General features: G+C 51.5%; 1 protein-coding gene across 1 annotated transcript; it reads left to right on the top strand.

Annotated features, from left to right (window-relative positions):
- The first annotated feature begins 10,241 nt into the window (after positions 1-10,241).
- On the top strand, positions 10,242-12,900 carry LOC148111768 (uncharacterized). The gene is made up of 2 exons (XM_087879827.1): positions 10,242-10,406; positions 10,635-12,900. Exon 2 carries the CDS (start codon positions 10,792-10,794, stop codon positions 11,854-11,856), a length of 1,065 nt encoding a protein of 354 aa, XP_087735953.1. The 5' UTR covers positions 10,242-10,406; positions 10,635-10,791; the 3' UTR covers positions 11,857-12,900.
- Positions 12,901-14,041: the final 1,141 nt, after the last annotated feature.

The raw sequence follows: 14,041 nt of genomic DNA, 5'->3' as shown, positions 1-14,041 counted from the left end.
GTTTGCTGATGTACAAGATGTCGTCCACGTAAACGAGCACACCTTCGAATGTGTTGTTTTCTCTCCTCGTAAAGAAGCATTTGTCAGCTGAGGTGGCCTCGAAGCCCATGGATCTGAGGGCCTTGGCCAAGCAGTCATACCACCTTTTGCCCGACTGCTTGAGCCCATACAGGCTTTTATTCAGCAGCCAGGTTTGGTTCTCGCCTTTGTTGTACCCAGGCGGCGCTTTGACGTATATTTCTTTATCCAGCTCGGCGTGCAAGTACGCTGTTTGTACGTCGAATTGGAAGACCTCCAAGCCCAGGATGGTGGCCACCACCAGGGCGCTTTTGACGTTCTCCGCCCTGACGGTTGGCGAGTAGGTGTCCGTATAGTCTTCGGGGTATCTTTGGGCGAAACCCTGCGCGACTAGTCTTGCCTTGTATAGGGCCTTGTTGTCCTCTAATGTCTTAACCCTGAACACCCATTTGGTTCCTATTGGTTTTTTGTCCTCTGGAACTTGGGCAGGTGAGTATACCTGGAGGTTCCTTAGGCTTTCCATCTCCTTCTCCATGGCAAGTATCCATTTTTCTTTCTCCTCCCGGGGGAGCCCGAGGATGTCTTCATATGAGCTGGGCGTGAAATGGGTGTTGTGGATGGTCATAACGTAGTCCTCTAACTTCTTTGGTAGCTTGTTTCTGGTTTCTCTGATTGGCCTGCTGGGGGTTGGCTCGGTTTCCTGCATGATGTCTGCCTCTTTGTCCGTCAGGTCATCTATCTTCAGTGAAGGGTGCCCTTCTTTCCAACCTTTGACGCTTGCCTTGCGGTGGTTGGCTTTGTGCCCTGTGACCTCTCTGACCTCCCTTTCCTCTTGGCCATGCTCGAACGTGACCCTATTGGCTGGGATGTCATTGGAGTGTACCCTCGACCAGTTTGCGTTTTCGTGGAAACTGGCTGATCTGGAAACCACAAAACGGTTATTGTTGTCGACAAATCTGTAGCCCTTTGTGCCCGGTTCGTAACCCACGAACCTTAACCTTTTTGATAATTTCTCCCCTTTTCTTCTTAGCTGTCTGGGAATGTGGACATCAGCTGGGGCGCCGAATATGTGCAAGTGTGCAATGTTGGGCTTTCTGTTGTATAGCATCTCGTATGGTGTCTTATTGATAGAGCTTGACCACAGTCTATTCAGGGTGTAATTAGCGTAGTGTAATGCCTCTGACCAGAAATGCTGCCCCATCCCAGCATCCTCCAGGGCGCATCTCATCATGGTTTGCAACACCCCGTTTTTTCTCTCTGAGACTCCATTTTGAAAGGGGGAGAAAGGTGAAGAGGTGTAATGCGCTATGCCCTGCTCCCTCAGCCACCTTGTGAATTCTTTGGCCATGAATTCTGAGCCCCTATCAGTCATTATCTGCCTTATTCTCATGTTATGTTGCATATTTACTCTTCTGTGGAATTCCTTAAACCTTTGGAACACTTTGTTTTTGTGTCTGAGGGAGTAGACATACCCGTATCTGGTGTAGTCATCCACAATCGTGAGGAAGAATCGCTTCCTATGTCCTACAGAGGGTTTCATTGGCCCTACCAAGTCCATATGCACCAATTGGAAGGGGTATTCCGTGGTTCGTTTGGATCCCCTGGGAATGGCCTTAACCTTGATCTTGGAACGCTTACAAACTGAACACTCTAAGTAGTTTTCGCAGTTCTTTACTTTGAGACCTTCAGTACATTCCGTCATTTTCTTTACAATGGGGAAGCTTATGTGTCCCAGTCTCCTGTGGAGGAGGTGGGCGCAGTTATCATGCAATGGCTTGCCGATAGATACAGACTTGTTTGTCTTCTCATGGCTACATCCTGCCTCCTGCTGCACCCCCTCTGTTTCTGGATACTTATCTACCTTGTGGTTTGTGCTGGCATCAATGCCTTCTTCCTCCCTTGCGTTGGGTGTGAAGTAGGGAAGCCCCTCGTGTATGGTTACCTTTCCTATCTCTTTCCCTTGCTTGATCAAGTGTGCCTTTCCATCTTTAAATTTTATTTCTATATTTGTGTCTCGTGTCAGCTTTGTGATGGCTAGCACGTTGTGGGGAATTTCTGGTACGTACAGTACTCCTTTTAGGTCCCCTACCTGTGTGATGTGTACGTTTCCTTTCCCCACTACTTTGACCTTGCTTTGGTTTGCCACCTTTATTTCTGAGTCTATTTCTGTGAGTGAGTCTAGCAGCTCTGGGTTACAAGTAGTGTGACTTGTGGCCCCTGAATCCAGGAGCCATGTGTTTCTCTCTGCCTTATGTTTGTCATTTGGGTCATCGTGCCTGATCCCATACATGGAGCCAGAGTTACTGTCCCTGGAGTGGTCTCTGCGCTCGTGGTGTTTCCTGGGGTTGGGTGACCACCCTCGCCCTCTTTCCTTTGGGTGCCTGCGTTCAGGTGACCTTCCCCCTCTACTGTCGTGCTGTCCCCTATCCCTATGGTTCCTGGGGCAATCCTTCTTTAAGTGGTTCCTTGATCCACAAGAATAACATTCTGAGGTATCCCTGGGCCTATCCTGGAAATCCACTCTTTTTGTGGGTCTAGGGTCCCCTTTGGCTAGTTGGCGTTCCCTCCTCAGAGTGTCCTCTGCAACGAGCTGACTGGTCAGTGCGCCTAGTGTGAGGTATTGCAAGTTGAGGCTATTTAGTTGGGTCATGAAGATGTCCCAGCTGCTATCAAGAGAGTTTATGATTATGCTTATCATGCTCTCTTCAGTGATGATTTCCCCCCTCTGCATGAGTTCTGCCCTTGCAGCATTCATTTTTAAGATGTGCTCACTCATGGGGACCCCTGCCTTATGCTTGGTGGAGTGGAACTCCCTAGATAGTCTAGTGGTAGTGGCTCTGCTTTGGCTATAAAATAGGTTACATAGTTTTTGCATAATATCATAAACAGTTAGATTGTCCTCAATAGATGGATACATAGCAGATGGAATGGAGGTTAACATGATACAAAATGCCCTGTGATGAATGCAGTCAATTTCCAGTGACCAGGGCTTTTGGGGAGGTCTGTTAGCTAGGAACAGTGCATTCTCTCTCATGAGAGCAACTCTTAATTGCTGGCTCCATTCTATAATATTACCCCCATCTAACTGCAATTTTGGCAAATTGGTATAATTTGCCCCAGAAATATTAGTAAGGTTACTTACTGGGGGGAGCTGTCCATGGTCCAAAATGTGATTAAACTCACAATAAGGCTTTGGGATGTCTGTGGCCATTCTGTACTTGCTTGGATCTATGTAACTTGCTTCTCTTGTTACAGGCAGGTACTGGGCATGCGCGAAGCTCATTCCGCGTTGGAGTCCATCGGGTGAGGTTCCTGTTGCTGGAGCTCCCAGGCCTAGGCCTAGGCCTGTCGGTGGGAGGCTGGACCCACCCCCGGTGGGTCCGAAGATTCCCCCTGAGGCTGGACACCACTGCTGGATGGCCGGATCCCCGGCGAAGAAGGGCAGAAGGTGAGGAGGCGACGCGGTCGCAAGTCGAGGACTTTCGCGGGTCGGCGGCGTGGCAGCAGCGGAGGTCGTAGGTTGAGGATTCCCTGCACTCAGCGGCTCGGCGGTAATGGCAGCGGCGGTGGCGGATCCTCCCTCGTGGTCGCTGGTCCCTGGTCGCGTGGACTGGCCTGATGGATGTCGTGGCGTGGGTGAGTAGCCGGTTCTCCTCTTCTCCCTCGGGCCTTGCGCTGTTGGTGTAGTGGGTGGCGAGTTCGAGTCCTGCGGTTGATTCTTCCTGCAGGTGGGCGGTCTTCTGTGCCGGTTGTTGGTGTGTGCGGTGTTTTTAGTTGATTGTGACTCGGTTGCCTGGTTTTTGTTGGTTGTCCTGGCCTTCTTGTGCTTTCCTGGATTTTTCTTTGGTTTATTGAGTGCCGCGGGAGGCTCGAAAGCGGAGCCTAGGGCAGCGGTGATGGTCTCGATTGCCTTTTGCAATTCGAGATCGGTAGGCGTTTTTCTTTTTATTATTGTGGTCTCTTCGTGGTCGCTTTCAGAGCTGGGCTCTTCGTAGTCGCTTTCTGAGTCCCCCTCGTCTGTTTCGGGGTTCGGGCATTTTCGCGCCAAGGGATTCAAATCCTGGCTTCCCATTGGCTGGTGCTCGTCCCAAGATGGCCGCCGGGAGGGGGGCACGGAAATGGGTTCTGCCGGCTCAGGATCATCAGGTTGGGGTGGCTTACCCTTTTTTGCTGGTTTTTCTTTCTCGGTGGTCTTTGGGGCCTCAATCGCTGCTTCTTGTTGCTCGAAGAGGCTTTGAAGGTCCGCGATGAGGTTTTCTTTGTCGCTGCTTGCCTCCATCAGTTTCAGGATGGAGAGTTTGAATTTATTCATTATCTGTGCTGTTTCTTCTTCCGGGGCGGTGATCTCCTTGGATGGCCCCTCTTCATCTGATTGTGAGTCCAGGCTGGAGTCCTGCTCGCTTCCAGCTTCTGTCTCCTCCATGGCTGTGGCTTTGGTTGCAAGCTTCTCAGCCATCTTCTTGGTAAGAGCTCTGGTCTGTGCTCTGTTTGCTTCTTCAGGGTAGGTGTTGGGTTCAGTCATTGTCTGGAGTTATGGGCAACCGACCTCTGCTACCATTTTGTCATAAGCTGGATCTAGCCCAATAACTCAGAGACAGACTCCAATTCTTTTCTGTAGCTTTATTGTTGATATATTGGTACTGGAGGTCACTGACCTTGTACCTTTCTCTTTCAGGTATACATCTGGAATGAATTGTGGACCATGGTAACATGTAAGCATGCGCAAGATGGCAGTCGTGAGGTGAGGTGCTGCGGCTGGATGGAGGACTTTCTGGAGCTCGAGGGGGTGCTGCAGGGGAGCTCGACCATCAGCGACCCCTGATTCGGTCGGATGGCTTCGGGGCGAGGGTTTTGCGATCTTCCTCGCCCCTGGACGCCCCCGGAGTCGGAGGCGGCGAGGGAGAATGTGGCCGCGCCGCCGAGAGCCGAGCCGAGTGGGGAGTGGAGATCGGCGGCGCTGCTGGGAAGGAGAAGGAGAAGGGAGAGTGGAGCCGAGCCGAGCAGAGAGCAGAGAGCGGAGAACGGAGATATGGAGATGTGGCTTGCTGGCGGCGGGGGGGTCAGTCAGCAGAGGGGGCGAGGGTTTTTGAGATCTCCCTCGCCCCTGGACATGCCTAGAGGCGCCGGCGAAGAAGTTGGCTGCGCTGCTCCAACGCCGCCGAAAGTGGTGTTATGGTGGTTTGTTTGTGGGCAGCGATAGCAGCAAGGTGAAAGGGGAAGTATGGCTGTGGGGCAGCGAGTGGTGGCAGCCTGTTGAAATTTCATCTGCCCCACTCAGGAACTTCCTCAGCGGCCCCTGGAAACTGGGAATGGTGGCGTGGATATCAGCGGGGGTGGTGAGGCCGGCCCCAACATTAAACTGGGCCATGGCACACCCCATGGAAGTACTGGAGCTGTTCTCAGGCCCTATTGCCGGAGAAGGGGCCTTGCTAGAGGGTGAAAACTGAGAGGAGCATAACGGACTGGAGAAGAAAGACCCCCTCCCGGGATATCTTGGCAGCTGTAGAGGACCTGGAGGCCCCCTGTGACATCCAATGGAGGCTGGGGTTTGGATTTGTTATCCCGGAAGAACTGAACTATCTGAGGAATGTAGGGCTGGGGGGCGACGGAGGAGTTTTCCGTCACATAGATACCAGCCCTTTTCTCCTCCCCCTCCCAGGTACTGTGTCTGCCTAAATGGGCTTATTATTCGCCCTAATTGAGGGAATCCTCTCTCTCCCCCCCCATTTTCTTCCCCTCTTCCTTCTTCCCCTTCCCTTCTTTCCCTTTTTCATCGGGACTTACTCGAATATGATCTTGAGTATAAGACTTTGCCAAGGATTTTCCATCTTCACCCCTGGCGTGACTCATAGACTGACTGATAGACTGATAAATCTTTCTTCCGACCATGGTCAGCCAAACTGATGCAACTGTTGAGGGGTCCTCTATTACATCATGGCTCTTGTCTGTGGGAGAACTTTTTCAATCTACGGCCCCGTGGGGTTCCGCTGTGAGAGGGCGGGCCGGAGGTCGCCCCCATTGGAGGAGATAATTTAGGACCCTCCTGCTGTTGTGGGAGGACAGTTGAGACACCAACAGCACATCGATGAACAATTGGCTGTGTTACATCTTTTGTGAAGTCCCCTGTCTGAGCTTTGGGCCTCCATCGCTGCATTTTGGAGATGTATACGACTGCAGATCTTCTTGCGCTGCGAGATTCCCCCTTCTCGCAGATGTGGCCCTCCTCACTATCGAGGGCCCACCTCAAGGAAGGGTTTTGGGACCCAGAGAGGTGGCATGTGAAAACGAGGGGATTGAGGGGTTTTTTAACAAAATTTTTAGTCAAATTTTTAAGGGGTCCTAGGGAGGGGGAGGGTCAGATTGGAATTCGGGCTGTGGGTATGGGGGATAACCCACAAGGGGGAGGGTCGGGTCTGGCAGTGAAGCGTGGTGTGGGGGATGGAGGACCCGGGATCGAGGGGGGGTTAGAGCTTGTCCGGATAGTTTTTTGAACATCAGTACTGTAGGTGGGAGGGGTAGATATGGCGGGAGCAGGGGGCCATATCGTGTTAGGGGAGTGCGCACTCGCTGTCTACGAGCGGTGGCGTGCTCCGGCCCCCAAGGCTCTACTCGCTCCTCAGGTTGCATAGACCCTCAGGACCCAGGCCTTCGGCTGATGCTGTGCAATGCCAGGTCCGTAGTAAATAAAGCCCCCCTCATCTGTGATCTTGTTCAGGAGGGGGGTGCGGACCTGGCAGGTATTACGGAGACCTGGTTGGGCCAGGAGGGGGGGGTTCCCCTCGTTGAAATGTGCCCGCCAGGTTTCCAAGCATTCCATCAGCCGAGGTCACAGGGGAGGGGTGGGGGGGTAGCAGTTATCATTAAAGAAGGTCTGAGACCGAGGGAGGCCACTGTTCCTCAGACGGCCGGCTGTGAATCCCTTTTTGTGAAATGGGGTCATGGGGTTCAGATGGGTTTGCTGATCACGTACCTGGCTCCCTGCCACGTGGCAACAGCCCTGCCCGAGCTACTCAACGTCATCGCCACGGTGGCGGTTGATACCCCTAAGCTTATGGTTATGGGGGATTTCAACCTGCCGTCCGTGGGTGAGACGTCAGAGATGGCTCGGGAGTTCATGGCTTCCATGACAGCTATGGACCTGACCCAGTTAATTCATGGCCCTACCCACACAGGGGGAAACACGCTGGATCTGGTTTTTGTCTCTGGACAGTGGTTGAGGGATCTTGATATAGGGGATATAGTTACTGAACCCTTGTCATGGTCAGATCACTCTCTCCTTCGTCTCGACTTTCGAACCGCTGCACCCCGCCGCAGGGAGGCGGAGCCGGTCAGATGGTTCCGCCCCAGGCGCCTGATGGAACCTGACAGATTCCAGACGGAGCTTGGGCCATTTCCTGAGGTTCTGGCACACGCCTCGACTGGAGACCTGGTGGCCGCCTGGGATAGGGCGGCTGCTGGTGCTCTGGATCGGGTCGTGCCTTCGCGGCCTCTGACCCGGCGCCGATCTCAATTGGCTCCTTGGTTTACCGAGGAGCTGAGGGAGTTGAAGCGCCGGAAAAGACGCCTAGAGAGTAGTTGGAGGGCCAGTCTTCTTGAATCTGACCGGACACTAGTAAGATCCCACATTAGGAATTACTTAGTGGCGATAAAAGCAGCGAAATGTAGTTATTTTGCTGCTCTTATTGCGTCATCAGATAATCGCCCGGCCGCCCTCTTTAGGGTGACCCGCTCCCTGCTCCACCAGGAAGCGCGGGAGGACCCCTTGGAGGGTAGAGCCGAGGATTTTGTTCAGTATCTGTATGACAAAATCACTCAGATTCGGGAAGATTTGGACTCCGACTGGGTAGTCTCAGGGGGAGAGACAGGGGCAGGTCTTGAGAATGTTATCTGGGATGAGTTTGATCCTGTGACCCCTGAGGACGTGGACAGGATTCTGGGTAGACTGAACGCGACCACTTGTTTATTGGACCCGTGTCCTTCCTGGTTAGTACTGGCTTCCCGGGAAGTGACACGAGGCTGGCTCCAGGGGATTATAAACGCTTCGCTGAGTGAGGGTGACTTTCCCGCCGCCTTGAAAGAGGCGGTGGTGAGGCCTCTCCTCAAGAAGCCTTCCCTGGACCCGGCAATGTTGGTAAATTATCGTCCGGTCTCCAATCTTCGCTTTGTTGCGAAGGTTGTTGAGAGTGTGGTCGCGCAACAGCTCCCCCAGCACCTGGATGAAACGACGTATCTGGATCCGTTCCAGTCGGGCTTCAGGCCCGGGTACAGCTCGGAAACGGCATTGGTCGCGTTGGTTGATGATCTCTGGAGGGCTCGGGACAGGGGGTGCTCCTCTGTCCTGGTCCTGTTAGATCTCTCAGCGGCTTTTGATACCATCGACCATGGTATCATGCTGCACCGGTTGGAAGAGTTGGGGGTGGGAGGCACTGTGTTGCGGTGGTTCTCCTCCTTTCTCTCTGACCGGTCGCAGTCTGTGTTGACAGGGGGACAGAGGTCGACCCCGAGGCCCCTCATATGTGGGGTGCCGCAAGGGTCGGTCCTCTCGCCTCTCCTGTTCAACATTTATGTGAAGCCGCTGGGCGAGATCATCCGTGGTTTCGGGGTGGAGTACCATCAGTACGCTGACGACACCCAGCTGTACATCTCCACCCCGGATCACCCCAACGATGCCCTTGAAGTGATGTCCCGGTGCCTGGAGGCCGTACGGATCTGGATGGGGAGGAACAGGCTCAGGCTCAACCCATCCAAGACTGAGTGGCTGTGGTTTCCGACGTCCCGATATAGTCAGTTGACGCCATCACTGACTATTGGGGGCGAATCATTGGCCCCCACGGAGAGGGCTCGCAACTTGGGCGTCCTCCTGGACTCACGGCTGTCTTTAGAAGAGCACTTGACGGCCGTGACCGGGAGGATTTTTCATCAGGTTCGCCTGATTCGCCAGTTGCGTCCCTTTCTGGATCGGGACTCTTTACGCACGGTCACTCATGCCCTTGTCACCTCCCGCCTGGACTATTGCAACGCTCTCTACATGGGGCTCCCCTTGAGGAGCACCCGGAGGCTCCAACTGGCGCAGAGTGCGGCCGCGCGGGTGGTAATGGGAGCGACATGGCGTTCCCATGTAACACCTCTCCTGCGCGAGCTGCACTGGCTCCCGGTGGTCTTCCGGGTGCGCTTCAAGGTTTTGGTTACCACCTTTAAAGCGCTCCATGGCTTAGGACCCGGGTACTTGCGGGACCGCCTACTACCACCAATAGCCTCCCACCGGCCGGTACGCTCCCATAGAGAGGGGCTCCTCCGGGTGCCGTCAGCCAAACAATGCCGACTGGCGGCCCCCAGGGGGAGAGCCTTCTCTGTGGGGGCACCTACTATCTGGAACGAGCTCCCCCCAGAGATACGGAGGATCCCGGATCTGCGCACCTTCCGCCGCGCCTTAAAGACCTTACTATTTCACCAGGCCGGCCTGGCCTAATTTTCCCCCTCTTTTATAAAAGATTTTTAAAATTTTAAATATTTTTTAGTATTTATATATTCAATTTTAAATTGGTTTTAAAAGTTTGGGGTTTTAAATTTGTCGGGGCCAAAATTATTTAATTTGATTTTATTCTATTTTTTAAATTTTGTATTGTATGTGTTTTTATTGTTTGGCTGTGCACCGCCCTGAGTCCTTCGGGAGTAGGGCGGTATAGAAATCTAATAAATAATAATAATAATAATAATGCGGTTGGACCTTTTGTACCCAGGAGGAGGGGTTAAGAGGTAAGGAGTGGTTATAAGGATTATGGGATATGTGGTTAGTTAACCCTTGAAGGTCCGGGTGATCAGGGAGACATAGTAGTTAGGCATTTATCATGACAGAACATATGCAACAAAACAAAGGAGAAAGCCTGCAAGAAGACAAGGTCTTCTCCCAATGATGACACCTTCCTCCTCTTTTCTCCCAACAACAACCCTGTGAGGTGGGCTAGACAGAAAGGGGGGCTTATTCAAACTTGAACTCTGCTCTCTTGCTTTCAACCCGGTGCCTTAATCACTGGATCCCCTTCATAGACTGCTATAAGGTCGCAGCCCCAGAAGAGCCTCTGATCTCCGCCTGCCTCAATACAGAGCGGCTGGGAGGGGGAGATCGGACCCCAAAGTTAAAGCGGAGCCCCGCCCCCCTTCCATGTCCTCGGCACTGCGCAGTCACCATCTGGGTTATTGAATGAACACGGACGTCCATTGGTCGCTCTGGGGAGGGCGGCGATTGGCAGGAGGACTCCATGGGGTGGATCCTCCAAAGGAAGAGGTGGAACTAGTGGAGAAAAGGGCATGAAGTCTCCACTTCCGGAACTAAACCGGGCAACGACTGAGCTGCCAGAATCGGCGACAGAGGAGGCGGTTTGATGCAGGTTGGGCGCAGGGGATGCTGGGAGTTGAAGTCCGGGAGGGTCTCTCCGGAGGGCTGGGAGCCCGAGGCCTAGTCTGGGGGCGGGCGGGGAGGGAGACGGGAGGCTGGGAGGGGGCCGTGTCCGCCTGGAGAATGCCCGGGAGGCCCGTGGGAGGCGGGGGCTTGGGCCTGGGCGTCCCCTGCGGGGAAGGGGAGGCAGCCGTGACCCTCTTCTCTTTCTCCCCTGCAGGAGGACGGAGGATGGCAGCGGATGCAGGAAAGAGGCGCTGCCCAGGAGGAGGAGGAGGAGGAGAGCGGGCCCCGCGGAGCAGCCCTGACCGGTCCCGGCACGGCTTCCCCGGGAGACAGCGGGGAAAGGCCGGGGGGGCTCCGGGGCTGCAGGAGGGATGAGCCCAGGAGGAGCCCGGGAAAGGTGGCTGCCTGGAGGGCGATGCGGGGAGGAGGAAATGGGCGGAGACCCCGAGATGGGTCTGGAGGGCGGAGGCTCCTTCGGAAGACCCCCAAAGCCCCGAAGGATCCGGGAGGAAGCAAAGGAACATCCATGCCCAGAATGTGGAAAATCCTTCAAAAGAAATCATCATCTCCAAAGGCATCTTAGCATCCACTCAGGAAAAAAACCTCATAAATGCCTGGAGTGTGGAAAGAGCTTCCGTCAAAGGGAAAATCTCCATTCACATCAAAGACTCCATTTAGAAAACCAGTACCAATGCTGGCAATGTGAAAAATCCTTCAAAACAATTCAAATCCTTGAAAAACATGTAAGAATCCATTCATTAGAGAAACCATTTAAATGCCTGGAGTGTGGAAAGAGCTTCCATCATTGGAGTAACTTCGATATACATGAAAGAATCCATTCAGAAGAAAAAAAGTATGAATGCCCAAAATGTAAAAAATCCTTCAAAAGAAACGACCATCTTCAAAGGCATCTAATAATCCACTCGGTAGAAAAACCTCACAAATGCCTGGAGTGTGGAAAGAGCTTCAGTCAGAGGGGACATCTTTATAGACATCAAAGAGTCCATTTACAAGAAGAGTTTGAATGTGGGGAATGTGAAAAATCCTTCAAAACAATTCAAATCCTTGAAAAACATCTAAGAATCCACAAGCCAAATATATGCCTGGAGTGTGGAAAGAGCTTCAGTCAAAGGGGAAGTCTTGACACCCATCAAAGAATCCACACAGGAGAAAAACCCTACAAATGCCTGGAGTGTGGAAAGAGCTTTACTGAGGGTGGACACCTCCGTCGACATCAAAGAGTCCACACAGGAGAAAAACCACATAAATGCCTCGAATGTGGAAAGTGTTTCAGTCGGAGAGGACACCTTAAAAGACATCAAAAAATCCACTCATGGGAGAAACCATATAAATGTCTGGAGTGTGGAAAAAGCTTCGGTCAGAGAGGAAAATTTTCACTCCATCAAAAAATCCATTCCGGAGAAAAACCACATTAATGCCTGGAGTGTGGAAAGAGCTATACTCAGTGTAGGGGCCTCCATCGATTCACGCGGGAGAAAAATTATAAACATGAGTGTGAAAAACCTTCGGTCCCAGAGTGTATCTCAGGAATTGAATTGAATTGCGCATTAAATCTGGCCAAGTGTGAATAGGCACACTAGGAATTTGTCTTAAGCTCTCAGTGTACATACAAAGCAACAGAATAATGATATTCATGATAATTATAATAATTCCAATATGAGGGCGGAGTAAAGAAGATATTAAGAAGGGTAAATAATAACTGCCAAATAAGGGACTTTCCCAGGCTGAATAATAAAGGGCTTTTTCAATTGTACATATGAGATGTTTCAACTGGCTGAAATTGTACTTTTTCACAACAGACTTTCCTGATTCATGATGCCATTTCCCATCTGGACGTTCTTTTAATGCAAGGCTCATTATTGTAATATGGGATGTTAATTTCCATGTCTCTGATGTAACTGTAACTGAGCAAGGTGATTTCTTCCAGGGTGGATTTGATTTAAATCACGTTGTTTTAAATCACGATTTAATTTATTATGTAAATCACTAGCAAAAAGGCCCATGGTTACTGTGAAATTGTGTGAATGTATCAGTGCAGTGCATGTTATCTCAGCTTGCAGAGCTTGGATTCATTGAATGAGTTTCCCAGAAATTTAAATATTGCAGAAAATACCCCTTCATGCTTCATAACTAAGCTCCATTTCATGCTGAATAAACTAAATTGTTAATACATCTTAAATATAGAACGATCTTTAGATAGATTTTTACATCAAAAGCATTTTATTGAAATGAATTTGCTAAAAATAAAAAACCCGATTTCAATAAAAAAAATCTATTTTTTTTTTAAATTAAATTGATTTCTATCCACTGATTTCTTCTAAGCAATCAACTGTTGTTTTGTACTTTTTCTACTGTTTGGAGTATAAAATGAAACCTGATTCTGTGTCCTGGATTCCTTCTTTTCATTGAGGGAAATCTCTTTGCTACAATACTCTTAATAAATTGCCTTTGAATGCTCATCCCACTCAGATCCTAATTGGAGCAAGTGTGCTGTGGCTGAATCTAGGGCTCATTTGGCCTTCATTGTTGCGGGTGGGAAGGAGCTTCTCCCTGCCATTGTTTGATATAATCTATGTGGATTTCCCAAATGTGGGGACCTATTAAGACCATCCCCAAGCATCTGAAGCTCTCAGTTGGATTCCCTGAATGGTCCCCTTGTCTTCCAGCAGAAACCCCTACAAGGGACTCTCTAACGCCAAGGAAGCTATGTGAGATATGAGCCATATTCTTAAAAAGCCTCCACTCTTTTAGCCTTAAACACCTGGCTCTTCCCCAGGTGCTGGGAGATGAGACAAGGAGAAGGTGGCATGGATTGGCCCCAGGTTTTTCTTTGTTTTTAAAACGGTTTTTGGGAGCTGCACTGAGTTGACTGAAAGATGGGCAGCTATAAGAATTTTTCAAATGAATCAGACCCATTGGGGACCTCTTTGATCTCCCACTAGCTGCAGAGACTAGGTATTCCCCAGTTGTCAGGATAGCGAGAGTCCCCCATTACTAGGCTTTCCCCTTCTCTCCCTCAGGCTGGCCCCCCAGAAGCCTCTCCTGTCATCTCCTCTCCCCTTCTCTCCCTCAGGCTTCCCCATAGATCCCCTCCTTCCTATCCCCTTTACTCCCTCAGGCCTCCCCATAGATCTCCTCCTATCCCCTTTTCTCCCTCAGGCTGGCCCCATAGATCCCCTCCTTCCTATCCCCTTCTCTCCCTCAGGCCTTCCCATAGATCTGCTCCTATCCCTTTTCTCCCTCAGGCTGGCCCCCCAGAAGCCTCTCCTGTCATCTCCTCTCCCCTTCTCTCCTTCAGGCTTCCCCATAGATCCCCTCCTTCCTATCCCCTTTTCTCCCTCAGGCTTCCCCATAGATCCCCTCCTTCCTATCCCCTTTTCTCCCTCAGGCTTCCCCATAGATCTGCTCCTTCCTATCCCCTTCTCTCCCTCAGGCCTTCCCATAGATCTGCTCCTATCCCTTTTCTCCCTCAGGCTGGCCCCATAGATCCCCTCCTTCCTATCCCCTTCTCTCCCTCAGGCTTTCTAGCCGCTTCTCTCCATGAGGCTTTCCCCACAGAAGCCTGTCCTATGCTATCCCATTCCCTCCAGAGTTATTTTC

Source organism: Pantherophis guttatus, chromosome 16 (genome assembly GCF_059756535.1).
Source record: "Pantherophis guttatus breed Tessera chromosome 16, ASM5975653v1, whole genome shotgun sequence".
Lineage (NCBI taxonomy): Eukaryota > Metazoa > Chordata > Lepidosauria > Squamata > Colubridae > Pantherophis > Pantherophis guttatus.
Note: the sequence above shows the minus strand (reverse complement) of the source record. Positions and strands in the feature narration are given on the sequence as shown.

What these genes read in the sequence shown, in the direction of transcription:
- LOC148111768 (XM_087879827.1), top strand. Translation starts at nt 10,792, where the DNA reads ATGAGCCCAGGAGGAGCCCGGGAAAGGTGGCTGCCTGGAGGGCGATGC.